We start from the raw sequence: 17,353 nt of genomic DNA, 5'->3' as shown, positions 1-17,353 counted from the left end.
GGAGGAAGTTGCCCAATCAAGGAGGACCTGTGAAAATGAGAGGAGACTTCGTGTGATTGTTTATGCCTGAAGAAAGTTTTGCTTCAACTTTCATGTCATGGATGAATAGCTGCCAAAATGTGTCGCACTCCTCAAGGAATATGTTGAGGAGTGAAGTGTGTGTCATTTCTGGAAGGCTTACTTGCTTGACATAAATTAGGAGGCCTTGGCTATACCTGGTGCTTGGTTTAGTGGTTGGGATGGCTGGCTTGCGATCTTTGGGTCTTGAGTTTGAGCTCCTGTCAGTCATTGAATTAACAGCAGGTGGGGTTGACTCATCCTGTCATCCTTCCAAGGTCGGCAAAATGATTGCCAGTGTACTGGTATAGGGGCATTGCATCTGTGGCACAGCCGTGCCCCAACAAAATGATAGCTACCCGGCAACTAAGCTGCCAAGAAGAAGAAGAAGAAGGAGGAGACCTTCGTATTTTGAACGCACCATCTATCTCTATATTACTAAAACTCTCATCATGTATGTATGTTCCTGAAATACAGCCAAAATGGTACACGATAGCACAAAAATTTTAGGGCCACCTTACTTGCCATTCGCCTGTGGTGTGCAGTATCAAGTTTCGTTCAAATCGGGCAACAAAAAATTAAATAATCAATTCCTGATTCAGTCAAGTACTCCGGGAGTATTTGATCAATGCAAACAACCTCAGCGGTATAGTTCGCTGGAGCTATCTTCTTTTTTTTTTTTTTCTTGAAATGATTTTTTTACATCAACCGCTGTCACAACGGGAACCCAACGGGTTCACGGGTCGTCTAGTGTCCAATATAGCGATAGGTTGTTAGTCCTTTGATATAGTAAGAGTGCCACGGGTGTCACTTCTGTAAGGAAATCGGCGTGAGCTCCACTGTTGGTTTTGGCAGGAATTTGGAAATTGGCCAAGGTGGCAGCAGCTGATGTCTTACTCTTGTGAAAGACCATGTCAACCAGCAAATGCTAGCACATGGAACAACGAGCAGAATGTCCCATCTGACAGAAGGTGCACTAACTGATATGATGATCAGACTGTGAAGCACAGGTTACAGCTTATAGTCACGTCGAGAATGGAACCCAGACCGTAGAATCCAGTCAACTTGCAGTCTGCTTGTGTAGAAAGGATTTTAAATCATTTTATACCTGTTAATTGTCTTTTATTATTATTATTGTTGTATTTGAGGTAGCACACTGTGATTTTATGGAACATGCAGTTATTTATTTATCTTGCCTCTCGTGTTGCTTCCAAAAAGACTCATTTAACAGTTCCTTATGTCGGATCCTTTCAGGTTTCTAAAGGGCCAGTGGTGTTCTTGATAGACTCAGCACACAACATCGATGATTTATCAGCCATTTCTTTCTTCTTGCTTTTGTCTACTCTTGAACCGAATGTCCTTCTGATCATGGCCAAGCGACCCTGTGAGAAAGACGCCTCAAATGCCATGAAATATTTTTTCAATGGGACATCGGTTGTGACAGTGAAAATGTAGAGACAACTCAACATGTAAGTGATCTCCTGGATGTATGAATTGGTAATTTTAAATACAGTGGGGATAGAGGGTGTGAGGGTGGGGGGGGGGGGGGATGTCACATATTTTGTTTTTACATTTCCCATCTTATCTGCATTGTTGCAATAATTGTGATTTGAGGAGGAAAGAACGTTTTCCTTTCTAAGAAACCCGATGTTTTTTGTGACCCAAATGCTTGTTTTCATTTCTCGACAAATTTCTATTTTGCCATTACAAAATGTTTAGTGTATTTTTAGATTTTATTGAAAGGCTATGGTGTATAACGTGACTGTTCAAAGTGGTGGCAAATGTAATCACAATTTGCAATACTAGAATGCCACTCGGTAGATGTGGAGCAACACTCCGCCAGGCTGAACAGTGCATGTTTTGTATCCCAATGATAGGCCGGATCTGCATCCGGACCTTAACCAAAATCGAATCAGCTTGTTCTTGTCACCTTCCCAACTCATCTACCTAGTTTTGTCATAATCCATCCACAACTCTTGGAAATATGCTATACTTAGTAGTTTTTTTTTTTGTCCCATTTCTCAATGGTGAAGAAGCAGTTAAAAAATTGTTTTTAATTCTCATACCCAGATCTGGATATTCACCAAAATTGGAACAATTTGGCATTGTTGCACACTCAACCTGTCCACCAAATTTCATCCAAATCTGTCCATAACTTTTTGAGATATCCCACTCACAGACAGATAGACAAATAGATAAACCAACAAACAGACAGACAGGGGTGAAAACATAACCTCCATCCACCTTTGGTGACAGAGGTAATAAAATAACTTTTGACATTTGTTTACAATTTGTCCAGATTTTCAAAACAAAGCCCCGTAGAATCATTGCTATTTTGAGAATGATAGAAAATACCTCGAGCTCGGTCTCGACGTGCGTCCCTCTGTCCTTCCGTCCATCCGTCTGTCCAGTCGTGTGACGACATGTCCATTATTTACGTACTATTGGAATGTACCTTTCGACGCTTTAGACTGCTGAGATCCCTTAGACCTTTGAAGACCCTCTAAGACCCTAAGGACTCCTAAGATGCAAAAGACCTAGAAGACCCTCCCCCCCCACCCCAAGATGTCCAAAGACCCTGAACACCCAAAAAACCCAAAAGTCACCAAAAGACCCCTAAGGCCCTTTAGAAAGCTTAACACCATTTTGACCCCTTACACAGTTACACCCTCCAGACAGATTAGACAGCTTAGTAGACCCTTGACCACTTGGACCTTCTTGTATCACATTAAATTTCTAATATATACAATTTCAGCAAAATTACAAATAAATTTGTAGAAAAGAAATGTTTGAATTATGATTGGTGTTATTCATGCCAACACAAATCTGTGACGTCAATCTCTACAATGACGTGCGGAGTAGCGAGCCGATCCACGCTAGTATTTTTTTTATAAGGAAATGTAAGCAAAGATGAAAATGTAAGAAAAGCAAATGGATTACAATCTTATCCTCTAAATGAAAGCCATGAGTGACTGTTGTGATCCTAACTGATGACTCAATCTTCAAGTCAAGCCATTGTTATCAACAAGAGAGAATATTCACAGAGAGACGAGTCCATTACACACACATTATAATGAAGGAAAGTATCCGTGATGTCCAATATCCAGAGAAGAGAAGAGCGAGGATAATCAAGCTTGTGAACGTTAGATTGGAGCTCGTGGATGTTTGTGGACAGACGAGAAAGTTTGGCATTGTTTGCGATTCCAAAGTACTCTGCTGTGAACATTGTATATAAATTATTTCACACTTACACATATGGGAGGCAGTCCATTGTACTGTTCTGTACAGATTTAATGTTTTCTCACATGCATGAGAGAGAAACCATCCAATGGAAACAGACGACTTATCCGACCCGTGTGTGCGTGCGTGCGTGCGTGCGCGTGCGCGTCATTGGTTGTTAATTTCATATGTGGGTTTCAGAAGGTGGAACAGAGACCTCGCTAGTCTCAAAGTATCCACCTCCATGTATGTGTGTGTGTGTGTTTTTGTATGTTTCTGGGATAGACAGACAATAATTCCCTTGATTTGCGATGGCTGGACCCTTGTATTTGACAAAATACACTTCATCGATCGACGTGAAACTTCACAGTTATGATGTAGTATCCATGGGGAATATGTATATGTCTTAAAATTAAACGTTGATCCGACGCATGGTCTGGCAGCCATAATTATTTATTTTTTTTGAATCTGGGTTCTTTTTCTTCTTTTTTTAAATGAGACTCACTTGGCTGCGTCTGGATGGATTTGAAGGTAGAGAAGTAACAGCTGAAAGCGGAGTCCTATGCAGGTCCATCCTGAAGACTTCATTTGCTTTTTCCTTATTTGTGCTCCCCACAGGGTTCCTTCTGATGACTCCAATGCATGACTGTACCTACAGTATTTGGTCTTCCATTTGAGTGGAATTCAATTAATTTTAATCCCATTCTAAATTCAATTGAATAAAGAGGACATCATGGGTCAGATGTCCGATTAAAGCAGGGTTGTATCAAAGCGGGACGTCTTGGTACCTGGTCATTACTGCCAGCAGTTATAAAGTGACAGTTCTGGTGTAATATTCTTTTTGGGGACTTTGGAGTAACGAGAGGACCTCAATTGTCATTCCGAGAAGGCAACCGGCCTGATCTACTCCACTGGTTGGGGCAGCCATTTGCTTTCGTTTGTATGCAATTGTCTTTGTTCTGAATGGTGATCATATGTACAAGCTCCTCCACTACTAACCTTAAAAATAGTGTAAAATGTATGTGTATCTTTCCAAGTATTCTGTGACTATCTTTCTCTCCTTTTGGGAAACAGGATCATGCTGCTGACGAGAGAAGCAGAAGGATGTTTGAGTCAGCTGTTAAATATTTGGCGCGCTGTTCAGGCCAAGATGAGGTACCAATTCTTCCTTAATAACTTGAATTCAACCCGATATGGTCTCATGAACCTGAAGTTTTGTTCATAATTTATCCAGTGTGCCTGCACATAATAACCTATTAGTCCCCAATGGACTTAGTCTGAAACGGGGGCTGATGGATTTTGTCTCGATTTTCGTGTGCATGCATGCGTCCGCAACCATTTCTCGGACATGCATTCACAGATGCTGTTCAAACTTGGCATATAGATCATGAATGATGGCTTACATATGCACGTCATTTTTTTTTCCGAAATCAGATCCAATATGGCCAGCTGGTGTCCATTTTGTTACTTAAATATGTCCCCAACCATTTCTCAGACATGTATGGACTGATTTTGTTCAAACTTGGCACAAGCACAATACATGAAAGCAGACATGCGCACCTCACTTTATTTTGTGTACTGATCAAAGATAGCCGACTGGTAGACTGGCGGCCATTTTAGTTGTAAAAATATCCAGGTATCGAACACATCCTCAACCATTTTAGAAGAATGTGAGAGAAAAAGATTTGATCTGTGGCTTGCTACAGGTACCATGCAAACCTGTACTAACCTGTTTCATGTTTGGGTTGTCGGCAACTAAACAGTCTCCCCTACCAGGTTTCCTGGTGAGGAGGGTGTATGATATGGACACCCAGCAGGATGAAAAACAAAACCTGTCAAAGGGTGGAGGACCTCCTTGTGAACCAATGGCCATCCATTTCTTGTGCCCAACTGTGTCTGCGGACGTCCTCCTGCAGTTGGGTTACTTTTTTCTTTTTTTTTTAGGAGTTTGGTGGCAAGATTTGCACTCCGGCCTCCGTAAAACCTTTCACTCTACAAAACACACCAAAAACGCAAAAAAAATTGAAAACCCCCTCCATGGGAGTACCTCCTGTGCAGCTTCCCTTTGCAAGGAAGCTCACCAGATGATGGGATTAAGGCAAAGCTTTTGGGACCACCACTCTTTGAGAGGAGGAAAAACTCGGGTTAACCATCCCAGGGTGGATTTCGGTAGAGTGTCAGGGTGGTGTTGAGGTGTCATCCACTAGATGATGGTCTCCTTGGGTTAACCTGAGGCGGTCACTTCGGATGGGTGCCTAGAATGTCCAATCACCAAGAGAGGATGATCACCTGTCTCTGTAATCATCTGAGCTCAAGCGTTTGAATGTCGGTATTGCAGCACTCTGAGGTTCGGACACAGCATAATGGTGAGATAATGGCAGGTGGCTACACCTACGATTAGTCTGGTCTATCTGATGGTTACCATGCCCAAGGAGTTGCTGCAGCTGTGTCCAATAAGCTGGCTCCAATGATAATTGAGGTAACACCGGTCAACGAGCGTATTATGAGACGAAAGATTCGTCACTCCTTGGGTGTCGTTTCCCTGGTCTGTGTGTATGCTCCTACTGAGGCAAGTGATCTCACCATGAAGGTCGCATTCTATTCCATGCTCGAGTCTGTGGTTGATCAGTGCCCCCGGTGAGATACTCTTCTATCTCGTCTTGGGGGATTTAAGTGCATCGACTGGAACTGATAGGGATGGTTACAAGACATGTGTTGGTCCCCATGGGTCTGGAACTGTGAACTGGAAGAGCACCAAGTTCCTTGACTTTGCAAGAAGTCATGGACTTAGGGTGGCTGGTTCATGGTTTCAGCGCCCACAGGCTCATCGCTGGACTTGGAATTCCAGCGCTGGTTGTGTGGCAAAGGAGATTGAACATGTGCTCTTTGATGGTCACTGGAGGATGATCCAGAACTACAGGGTCTAATGGAGTGCTCAGTTCCTCAATACCGACCACAGGCTTGCAGCAACTCTGAAGTTGCAGCTTAAATCCGGGACAATGGCCTGCCGAGGCAGTATGTTGGGAAGCTTAAGGATGAGAGGGCAGCTTTGGAGTTTGTGAACAGGCTGAGTGGTGATTTGGGGGTCTGGGTACTTTGGGGAATCCTGAAGAGTTGTGGAGTATCTTCAAGACAACAATCCTTGATATTGCTGGTGGATGTCTTGGAACTCACCGTAGGGCAAAGAAGAATTTTGTCTCTCAAGGGACACTGGAAACCATTGACCAGAGTCACAGAGCCAGGCTGAATGGCAGAGCTGAGCTGTTCAGGGAGTTGAGGCATAAAACTGCACATGTGCTGAGAGTGGACAATGAGGCCTACGTGCGAGGAATCTGTGAGGGGGTAGAGCATCACCTGTCGTCAAGTGATTCTTGTCCTGCTTACAGGGGAAGTCGCGCATTGTGTTCCTCCAAGCCCGTCCCTCGGTGTACTGCTGTTGGTGTGGAGGGTGGTAGGTTCTTGACAGAGGAGGCTGACGTGAAGGCCCACTGGGCCGGTTACTTTGAGCGGCTGTACCAGGCTGATCCACCAGCTGTTGAGTTGAATGTCAGGGGTGTTATAATCCCTATTGCTAACTCTCCAATCAACTGTGATCCACCTGCATTTGTGGAAACACAGGCTTTGGTGAACCGATTGAAATAGGGTAAAGCTCCTGGGATCTGTGGCATCCATGCTGAGCTTCATAGGCTGGTGGAAATACTGTATTCATGTTCTTGCATGCAGTTAGTTCTGTGCTCTGCCTGGAACACACGCATCATCCCAACTGATTGGAAGAGGGGCCGTGTTGTCCCTCTCTGGAAAGGGAACGGTGATCACCAGGACTGCAACGACTACTGAGGGATGACGCTGTTCTCAGTGCCGGGCAAAGTCTTTGCTCGATAATTATTGATAGGGATCGCCACCATCTGCTTGAGCACCAGCGTCCAGAGCAGTCAGGCTTTACACCAAAGAGGTCAACGATTGACCGTATCTTTGCTCTTCGGGTTATCACCAAACGCAGATGAGAGTTTCGGCAGGGGGCTGCTTGCAGCCTATGTTGATCTCTGCAAAGCATTTGATTCAGTGAGTCGGGATGCACTCTGGAGGATTCTTAGTCTTCTTGGGGTGCCACCAAAACTGATCAATCTAATATCTGAACTATACTCTGGTACTGAGAGTGCTGAGAGATGTGGTGGTACCATCTCTGACTTATTTCCAGTTGTTACTGGAGTCTGTTAGGGTTGTGCAGGGATTTCCTTATTTTTTCGATTAGAAGGCTACCATTAAAAAGTAGCAGGTTACCGCGAGCGAAGCGAGCGCAGCTGTATGGCTGGGGTCCAGGGCCCGCCTAGGGCCCAGGAAGCTGGAGGATCCTAGATGGCTGGAGATGCATTCTCGCATGATTTCTGACATGAAATAGTTCTCATATTATCATGCTGTTGGGGTGGAAAACTCCACAAAAACAGGTGGTTTGGCCTGTACTGGATGTAGTTGCATTAACATACTGACTGACTGGTTGACTGAAATTCAGCTATACTGTATAGTTAGTTCAAGCAGCTTTTAAACAGGGTTCATTAATTTAAGACCATGGTTTATGGCACACCAAGGTGTCTGGAAGATGGAGATTATCGAAATACTAATGTGTTTTTCCCTCGGATTTCAAAACAGGGGGTGCAGAGATTTCGTGGTGTCAAAAAAAAAAATCGAAAAATCGGCGCTGAAGTAGGCGGTGACCTTTGACATTTTTTCTCTGAGTAGATGGCTGCGGGTCACCGGTAACTGGCTTCTAAAGAAACCCCTGGTTATGAACTGGCCCCCACACTTTTCAGCGCTCGTATGGACTGGATTCTGGGGAGGATGTCAGAGAGGTCAAGCTGCGGTGCGTCGTTTGGGAATGTCAAGATCTTTGACCTTCATTTTGCAGATGATGCAGTCATCTTTGCGGAGACTTTAGATGTCCTTTTGGGGGCCCTCGAGGTGCTGAATGAGGAGTCTGAGCCGCTGAGATTACAGGTTTCCTGGGTCAAAACTAAGATCCAGTCTTTCATTAACATTCACTTACCTTGGCAGTGATATTCATGTCTCTGATGGCTGTGAGCCAGAGGTCAACAGATGTCTGGGTCAGGCCTGGGGAGTCATGTATTCACTGGATCATTGGGTGTGGTGCTATCGGTACTTGTGCAGGACGACGAAAGTCCGAGTGGTCAGTTTCTTGGTGCTTCCAGTCTTGCTCTAAGGATGTGAGACTTGCACTTTGACCAGGGATCTGAGACGAAGACTTGATTCCTTTGCTACCAGGTCTCTTCGGAGAATCCTTGTCTATCACTGGTCGGACTTTGTGTCCAACGAGCGATTGCTGAGAGAGACTCAAATGAGATTTGTTACCTGCGTAGTCGGTGTGCATCAGCTGCGGCTGTATGGATATGTGCCTCATTTTCCTGACGCTTATCCTGCTCACCAGATTCTCTCAGCAAGGGACCCTCATCAGTGGAGGAAGCCAATGGGCCGACCACGTGCCTCGAAGCTGCAGCAGGTTGATCATTATCTCAAGGAAATGGGGATGGGCCAGGCATCTGCCCGGGGGTTGGTCAGACGGAGGTCCCTGGAGTACCGGTGGAAAGTGGACGCAGCAACGCACTGCTCCGGCATATGATCCTCTTCCTGAACTGACAGACAAGACGTTTTTGATGTGCAATGGCAGGACCCTCGTTTGTGGCATAATACTGTTAATGTAATTGGTCTTTGGTCCTTTGGAGCAACAGGCGAACCACAGTTGTCATTCCTAGAAGGCAACCGGCATGAACTACTCTGTTGGTTGGGGCAGCCGTTTGGTTTCCTTTGTGTCCAATTGTCATTGTCCTGAATGGTGATCATATGTACAAGCTCCTCCACCACGAACCTTAAAAATAATATAAAATCGATGTGTATCTTTCCAAGTGTTCTGTTACTATCTTTCTCTCCTTTTTGGAAACAGGATCCTGTTTGTGAGGATCAGCGTCAACACCAAAAGAGTGTTGAAGAAAATGAGCGAGATGCTGCCGACAAGAGAAGCAGGACATTCAAGTCAGCTGTTGGATATTTGGCGTGCTGTTCAGGCCAAGATGAGGTGCAAACGCTGAGGTAATAACTTTTACCCGATTTGGTCTCACAAACCTGAAGTTTTGTTGATAATTTATCCCATTTCCCTCGACACAATCAACTATTGTTTTCAGGAGATCACGTGTGATATTGAATGTTCACAAATCATTGTCGATCGAACAGCATTGTTTTAGCCTCTGTCTGGTGTTCACCATTCTCCAAGATGGAAAATTAATTGGTAAATTTGATGTTACAATGTCAAGAAAAAACCCACCGTATGTAATGGTCAGCCAGGTGTGTGTGTGTGTGTGTGTGTGTGTGTGTGTGTGTGTGTGTGTGTGTGTGTGTGTGTGTGTGTGTGTGTGTGTGTGTGTGTGTGTGTGTGTGTGTGTGTGTGTGTGTGTGTTTTTGGCCTCGCCAGACAAGAAGTCCTTTGATGGACGATGGCAGGACCCTCGTATATAGCATCATACTGTTAAATGTAATTGGTCTTTGGTCCTTTGGAGCAACGAGCAAATCTCAGTTGTCATTCCAAGAAGGCATCCGGCATGATGTACTCTGTTGGTTGTGGCAGCCGTTTGGTTTCCTTTGTGTCCAATTGTCATTGTTCTGAATGGTGATCATATGTTCAAGTTCCTCCACCACTCACCTTAAAAATATATATATAATTGATGTGTATGTTTCCAAGTGTTCTGTTCCTATGTTTCTCTCCTTTTGGGAAACAGGATCCTGTTTGTGAGGATCAGCGTCAACACCAAAAGAGTGTTGAAGAAAATGAGCGAGATGCTGCCGACGAGAGAAGCAGGACATTCGAGTCAGCTGTTGGATATTTGGCGCGCTGTTCAGGCCAAGATGAGGTGCAAACTCTTTGTTAATAACTTTTACCTGATTTGATCTCACAAACCTGAAGTTTTGTTTCTAATTTATCCCATTTCCCTGCACACAATCAACTATTATTTTCAGGAGATAATGTGTGATATTGAATGTTGACAAATCATTGTCAGGTCAGGTCAGTTATGGGAGCATGTGCCAGAACAGCGCGTCGCTGCGTCCACTTTCCGCCAGTACTCCAGGGGCCTCCGTCTGGCCATCCCCCAGGCAGATCCCAGGCCCATCCCCATCTCCTTGAGATGATGGTCAACCTGCTTCAACCACGAGGCACGTGGTCGGCCCACTGGCCTCCTCCACTCATGAGACTCCCTCGCTGAGAGAATATGGTGAGCAGGATCAACGTCAGGAAAACGAGCCACATGTCCATACAGCCGCAACTGACGCTCACGGACTATGCAGGTAGCAAATCTCATCCGAGTCTCTCTCAGCAACCGCTCGTTGGGCACAAAATCCGACCAGCGATAGCCAAGGATTCTCCGAAGAGACCTGGTACCAAAGGAATTAAGTCTCCGTCTCAGATCCTTGGTCAGAGTCCAAGTCTCGCATCCATAGAGCAAGACTGGAAGTACCAAGGACCTGAAGACTCGGACTTTCGTCCTCCCGCACAGGTACCGGCAGCGCCACACCCCATGATCCAGTGAATCCATGACTCCCCAGGCCCGTCCCAGATGTCTATTGACCTCTGACTCGCAGCCAGCAGAGACATGAATATCACTGCCAAGGTAAGTGAATCTCTCCACGACCTCAACATCTTCACCACAAACAGACACAGACAGGACAGCAGCATCCAAGATGTCACCGAAAGCCTGGATCTTAGTTTTGACCCAAGAAACCCGTAATCCCAGCGGCTCCGACTCCTCATTCAGCACCTCGAGGGCCCCCAAGAGGATATCTAAAGTCTCCGCAAAGATGACTGCATCATCTGCAAAATCAAGGTCCGAGATCTTGACATTCCCAAACGATGCACCGCAGCTTGATCTCTCCGACATCCTCCCTAAAATCCAGTCCATACAAGTGCTGAAAAGTGTGGGGGCCAGTACACACCCCTGACGAACTACAGTATCAACTGGAAATAAGTCAGAGATGGAACCACCACACTTCACAGCACTCTCAGTACCAGAGTAGAGTTCAGACATCAGATCGATCAGTTTTGGTGGCATCCCACGAAGACCAAGAATCCTCCAGAGGGCATCCCGATTCACTGAATTGAACACTTTACAGAGATCAACATAGGCTGCAAGCAGCCCCTGCCGAAACTCTCGTCTGCGTTCGGTGAGGACACGAAGAGCAAGGATACGGTCAATCGTTGACCTCTTTGGTGTAAAGCCTGACTGCTCTGGACGCTGGTGCTCAAGCAGATGGTGGCGAACCCTATCAAAGATTACCGAGCAAAGATCTTGCCCGCCACTGAGAGCAGCGTCACCCCTCGGTAGTTGTTGCAGTCTTGGCGATCACCCTTCCCTTTCTAGAGAGGGACAACAAGGCCCCTCTTCCAGTCAGTTGGGATGATGCCTGTGTTCCAGGCAGAGCACAAAACTGCATGCAACGACACGAGTGCAGCACTTCCACCAGCCTTGAAGTTCAGCATGGATGCCACAGATCCCTGGAGCTTTGCCCTGTTTCAACTGGTTCACCGCAGCCCGTGTTTCCACAAGCGAAGGTGGACCACAGTTGATTTGAGGGTCAGCCACAGGGATTGTAACACCCTTGACGTCCAACTCGACAGCTGGGGGATCAGCCTGGTACAACCGCTCAAAGTAACCGGCCCAGCGGGCCTTCACTTCAGACTCCTCTGTCAAGAGCCTACCACTCTCTGCTCGAACTGCAGTGCTCCGTGGGATGGGGTTGGATGAACGCAATGCGCGAATTCCCCTGTAAGCGGGACGAGAATCACCTGTCCACAGGTGATGCTCTACCCCCTCATAGATTCCTCGCACATAGGCCTCCTTGTCCACCCTCAGTGCACGTACAGTTTTTCGCCTCAGCTCCCTGAACAGCTCAGCTCTGCCATTTAGCCTGGCCCTGTGACTCTGGTCAATGGTATCCAGTGTCCCTTGAGAGACAAAATTCTTCTTTGCCCTGCGGTGAGCTCCAAGACATCCACCGGCAACATCAAAGACGGTGGTCTTGAAGGCATTCCACAACTCTTCAGGACCCCCCAAAGCACCCAGACCCCCCAAGTGTCCACTCAGCCTGTTCGCAAACTCCTCAGCTACTCTCTCATCCCTGAGCTTGCCAACATCCAGCCTCGGCTGGGATGGTACCATTCTCCAGGATTTAAGGTGCAGCTTTAGAGTTGCTACAATAAGCCTGTGGTCAGTATTGAGGAACTGAGCACTCCGGTAGACCCTACAGTTCTGGATCATCCTCCAACGACCGTCAATGAGGACATGGTCAATCTCCTTTGCCACACCGCCAGCGTTGGAATACCAAGTCCAGCGATGAGCTTGTGGGCGCTGAAACCATGAACCAGCGACCCTAAGTCCATGATTTCTTGCAAAGTCAAGGAACTTAGTGCTATTCTGGTTCATAGTTCCTGACCCATGGGGATAAACGCACACCTCATAACCGTCCCTATCAGTTCCATTTGATGCATTGAAATCCCCCAAGACTAGAAGTGTATCTCGTCTGGGGCACTGATCAACCACAGACTTGAGCATGGCGTAGAATGCGTCCTTCACGCTGAGATCACTCGCCTCAGTCGGAGCATAAACAGAGACTAGGGAAATGACACCTAAGGAGTGACGAATCCTTAATCTCATAATACGCTCGTTGACCGGTGTTACCTCAATTATCATTAGGGTCAGCTTATTGGACACAGCTCCAGCAACTCCTTGGGTATGGCAACCATCAGAGCGACCAGACCAATAGTATGTGTAACCACCCACCATTATCTCGCCGCAATCCGGTCTCCGAACCTCAGAGAGAACTGCAATACCGATGTTCAAACGCTTGAGCTCAGATGATAACAGAGACAGGTGATCATCCTCTCTTACGGATAAGACATTCCAGGCACCCACCCGAAGGGACCGCCTCAGGATAACCCAAGGAGACCGCCGTCTGGTGGACGACACCTCAGCACCACTCCGACACACTCTCCCGCAATCTAACACAGGGATGTTACCCCGTGGTTTCCCTCCTATCATCAAAGATATCATCCAAGAAGGCATCCGGCATGATGTACTCTGTTGGTTGTGGCAGCCGTTTGGTTTCCTTTGTGTCCAATTGTCATTGTTCTGAATGGTGATCATATGTTCAAGTTCCTCCACCACTCACCTTAAAAATATATATATAATTGATGTGTATGTTTCCAAGTGTTCTGTTCCGATGTTTCTCTCCTTTTGGGAAACAGGATCCTGTTTGTGAGGATCAGCGTCAACACCAAAAGAGTGTTGAAGAAAATTAGCGAGATGCTGCCGACGAGGGAAGCAGGACATTCGAGTCAGCTGTTGGATATTTGGCGCGCTGTTCAGGCCAAGATGAGGTGCAAACTCTTTGTTAATAACTTTTACCTGATTTGATCTCACAAACCTGAAGTTTTGTTTCTAATTTATCCCATTTCCCTGCACACAATCAACTATTATTTTCAGGAGATCATGTGTGATATTGAGTGTTCACAAATCAGTCGATCGAACAGCATTGTTTTAGCCTCTGTCTGGTGTTCACCATTCTCCAAGATGGAAAATTACTTGGTAAATTTTATGTTACAATGTCAAGAAAAAGCCCACAGTATATAATGGTCAGCCAGGGTGTGTGTGTGTGTGTGTGTGTGTGTGTGTGTGTGTGTGTGTGTGTGTGTGTGTGTGTGTGTGTGTGTGTGTGTGTGTGTGTGTGTGTTTGTGTGTTTGTGTGTTTGTGTGTTTGTGTGTTTGTGTGTGTGTGTGTGTGTGTGTGTGTGTGTGTGTGTGTGTGTGTGTGTGTGTGTGTGTGTGTGTGTGTGTGTGTGTGTGTGTGGTTTTGGCCTCTCCAGACAAGAAGTCCTTTGATGTACGATGGCAGGACCCTCGTATATAGCATCATACTGTTAATGTAATTGGTCTTTGCTCCTTTGGAGCAACGAGCGAATCTCAGTTATCATTCCAAGAAGGCATCCGGCATGATCTACTTTGTTGGTTGTGGCAGCCGTTTGGTTTCCTTTGTGTCCATTTGTCATTGTTCTGAATGGTGACCATATGTTCAAGCTCCTCCACCACGAACCTTAAAAATAATATATAATTGATGTGTATCTTTCCAAGTGTTCTGTTACTATCTTTCTCTCCTTTTGGGAAACAGGATCCTGTTTGTGAGGATCAGCGTCAACACCAAAAGAGTGTTGAAGAAAATGAGCGAGATGCTGCCGACAAGAGAAGCAGGACATTCAAGTCAGCTGTTGGATATTTGGCGTGCTGTTCAGGCCAAGATGAGGTGCAAACGCTTTATTAACTTTTACCCGATTTGGTCTCACAAACTTGAAATTTTGTTTATAATTTATCCCATTTCCCTCGACACAATCACCTATTGTTTTCAGGAGATCATGTGTGATATTGAATGTTGACAAATCATTGTCGATCGAACAGCATTGTTTTAGCCTCTGTCTGGTGTTCACCATTCTCCAAGATGGAAAATTAATTAATTGGTAAATTTGATACGATGTGAAGAAAAAAACAACAGTATGTAATGGTCAGCCAGGGGGGTGTGTGTGTGTGTGTGTGTGTGTGTGTGTGTGTGTGTGTGTGTGTGTGTGTGTGTGTGTGTGTGTGTGTTTCGGCCTCGCCAGACAAGAAGTCCTTTGATGGACGATGGCAGGACCCTCGTATATAGCATCATACTGTTAAATGTAATTGGTCTTTGGTCCTTTGGAGCAACGAGCAAATCTCAGTTGTCATTCCAAGAAGGCATCCGGCATGATGTACTCTGTTGGTTGTGGCAGCCGTTTGGTTTCCTTTGTGTCCAATTGTCATTGTTCTGAATGGTGATCATATGTTCAAGTTCCTCCACCACTCACCTTAAAAATATATAAATAATTGATGTGTATGTTTCCAAGTGTTCTGTTCCTATGTTTCTCTCCTTTTGGGAAACAGGATCCTGTTTGTGAGGATCAGCGTCAACACCAAAAGAGTGTTGAAGAAAATGAGCGAGATGCTGCCGACGAGAGAAGCAGGACATTCGAGTCAGCTGTTGGATATTTGGCGCGCTGTTCAGGCCAAGATGAGGTGCAAACTCTTTGTTAATAACTTTTACCTGATTTGATCTCACAAACCTGAAGTTTTGTTTCTAATTTATCCCATTTCCCTGCACACAATCAACTATTATTTTCAGGAGATCATGTGTGATATTGAATGTTGACAAATCATTGTCAGGTCAGGTCAGTTATGGGAGCATGTGCCAGAACAGCGCGTCGCTGCGTCCACTTTCCGCCAGTACTCCAGGGGCCTCCGTCTGGCCATCCCCCAGGCAGATCCCAGGCCCATCCCCATCTCCTTGAGATGATGGTCAACCTGCTTCAACCACGAGGCACGTGGTCGGCCCACTGGCCTCCTCCACTCATGAGACTCCCTCGCTGAGAGAATATGGTGAGCAGGATCAACGTAAGGAAAACGAGCCACATGTCCATACAGCCGCAACTGACGCTCACGGACTATGCAGGTAGCAAATCTCATCCGAGTCTCTCTCAGCAACCGCTCGTTGGGCACAAAATCCGACCAGCGATAGCCAAGGATTCTCCGAAGAGACCTGGTACCAAAGGAATTAAGTCTCCGTCTCAGATCCTTGGTCAGAGTCCAAGTCTCGCATCCATAGAGCAAGACTGGAAGTACCAAGGACCTGAAGACTCGGACTTTCGTCCTCCCGCACAGGTACCGGCAGCGCCACACCCCATGATCCAGTGAATCCATGACTCCCCAGGCCCGTCCCAGATGTCTATTGACCTCTGACTCGCAGCCAGCAGAGACATGAATATCACTGCCAAGGTAAGTGAATCTCTCCACGACCTCAACATCTTCACCACAAACAGACACAGACAGGACAGCAGCATCCAAGATGTCACCGAAAGCCTGGATCTTAGTTTTGACCCAAGAAACCCGTAATCCCAGCGGCTCCGACTCCTCATTCAGCACCTCGAGGGCCCCCAAGAGGATATCTAAAGTCTCCGCAAAGATGACTGCATCATCTGCAAAATCAAGGTCCGAGATCTTGACATTCCCAAACGATGCACCGCAGCTTGATCTCTCCGACATCCTCCCTAAAATCCAGTCCATACAAGTGCTGAAAAGTGTGGGGGCCAGTACACACCCCTGACGAACTACAGTATCAACTGGAAATAAGTCAGAGATGGTACCACCACACTTCACAGCACTCTCAGTACCAGAGTAGAGTTCAGACATCAGATCGATCAGTTTTGGTGGCATCCCACGAAGACCAAGAATCCTCCAGAGGGCATCCCGATTCACTGAATTGAACACTTTACAGAGATCAATATAGGCTGCAAGCAGCCCCTGCCGAAACTCTCGTCTGCGTTCGGTGAGGACACGAAGAGCAAGGATACGGTCAATCGTTGACCTCTTTGGTGTAAAGCCTGACTGCTCCGGACGCTGGTGCTCAAGCAGATGGTGGCGAACCCTATCAAAGATTACCGAGCAAAGATCTTGCCCGCCACTGAGAGCAGCGTCACCCCTCGGTAGTTGTTGCAGTCTTGGCGATCACCCTTCCCTTTCTAGAGAGGGACAACAAGGCCCCTCTTCCAGTCAGTTGGGATGATGCCTGTGTTCCAGGCAGAGCACAAAACTGCATGCAACGACACGAGTGCAGCACTTCCACCAGCCTTGAAGTTCGGCATGGATGCCACAGATCCCTGGAGCTTTGCCCTGTTTCAACTGGTTCACCGCAGCCCGTGTTTCCACAAGCGAAGGTGGACCACAGTTGATTTGAGGGTCAGCCACAGGGATTGTAACACCCTTGACGTCCAACTCGACAGCTGGGGGATCAGCCTGGTACAACCGCTCAAAGTAACCGGCCCAGCGGGCCTTCACTTCAGACTCCTCTGTCAAGAGCCTACCACTCTCTGCTCGAACTGCAGTGCTCCGTGGGATGGGGTTGGATGAACGCAATGCGCGAATTCCCCTGTAAGCGGGACGAGAATCACCTGTCCACA

At 46.5% G+C, this 17,353-nt stretch overlaps 1 protein-coding gene across 2 annotated transcripts in view; it reads left to right on the top strand.

The window, feature by feature from the left end:
• The window catches only part of LOC147033270 (kinesin-like protein KIF27), a 54,874-nt gene extending 45,511 nt beyond the window's left edge, over nt 1–9,363 (top strand). Inside the window, exons 11-13 of one of the 2 annotated variants that reach the window (XR_015055508.1) lie at nt 1,312–1,526; nt 4,351–4,431; nt 9,230–9,363. Coding sequence is in view for 1 of the 2 variants with exons in the window: in XM_085871458.1 (XP_085727584.1) it covers nt 1,312–1,512 (201 nt within the window). In the remaining variant the exon portion in view is untranslated. Of the gene's footprint in view, nt 1–1,311; nt 1,527–4,350; nt 4,472–9,229 lie in introns of those variants that run through there. The other variant, XM_085871458.1, reaches the window with a different exon arrangement.
• The last annotated feature ends 7,990 nt before the right edge of the window (nt 9,364–17,353 follow it).

Source organism: Eptatretus burgeri, chromosome 2 (genome assembly GCF_056783735.1).
Source record: "Eptatretus burgeri isolate ZD-2024b chromosome 2, Ebu_testis_v1, whole genome shotgun sequence".
Lineage (NCBI taxonomy): Eukaryota > Metazoa > Chordata > Myxini > Myxiniformes > Myxinidae > Eptatretus > Eptatretus burgeri.
This window is presented reverse-complemented; position numbering and strand designations above follow the sequence as displayed.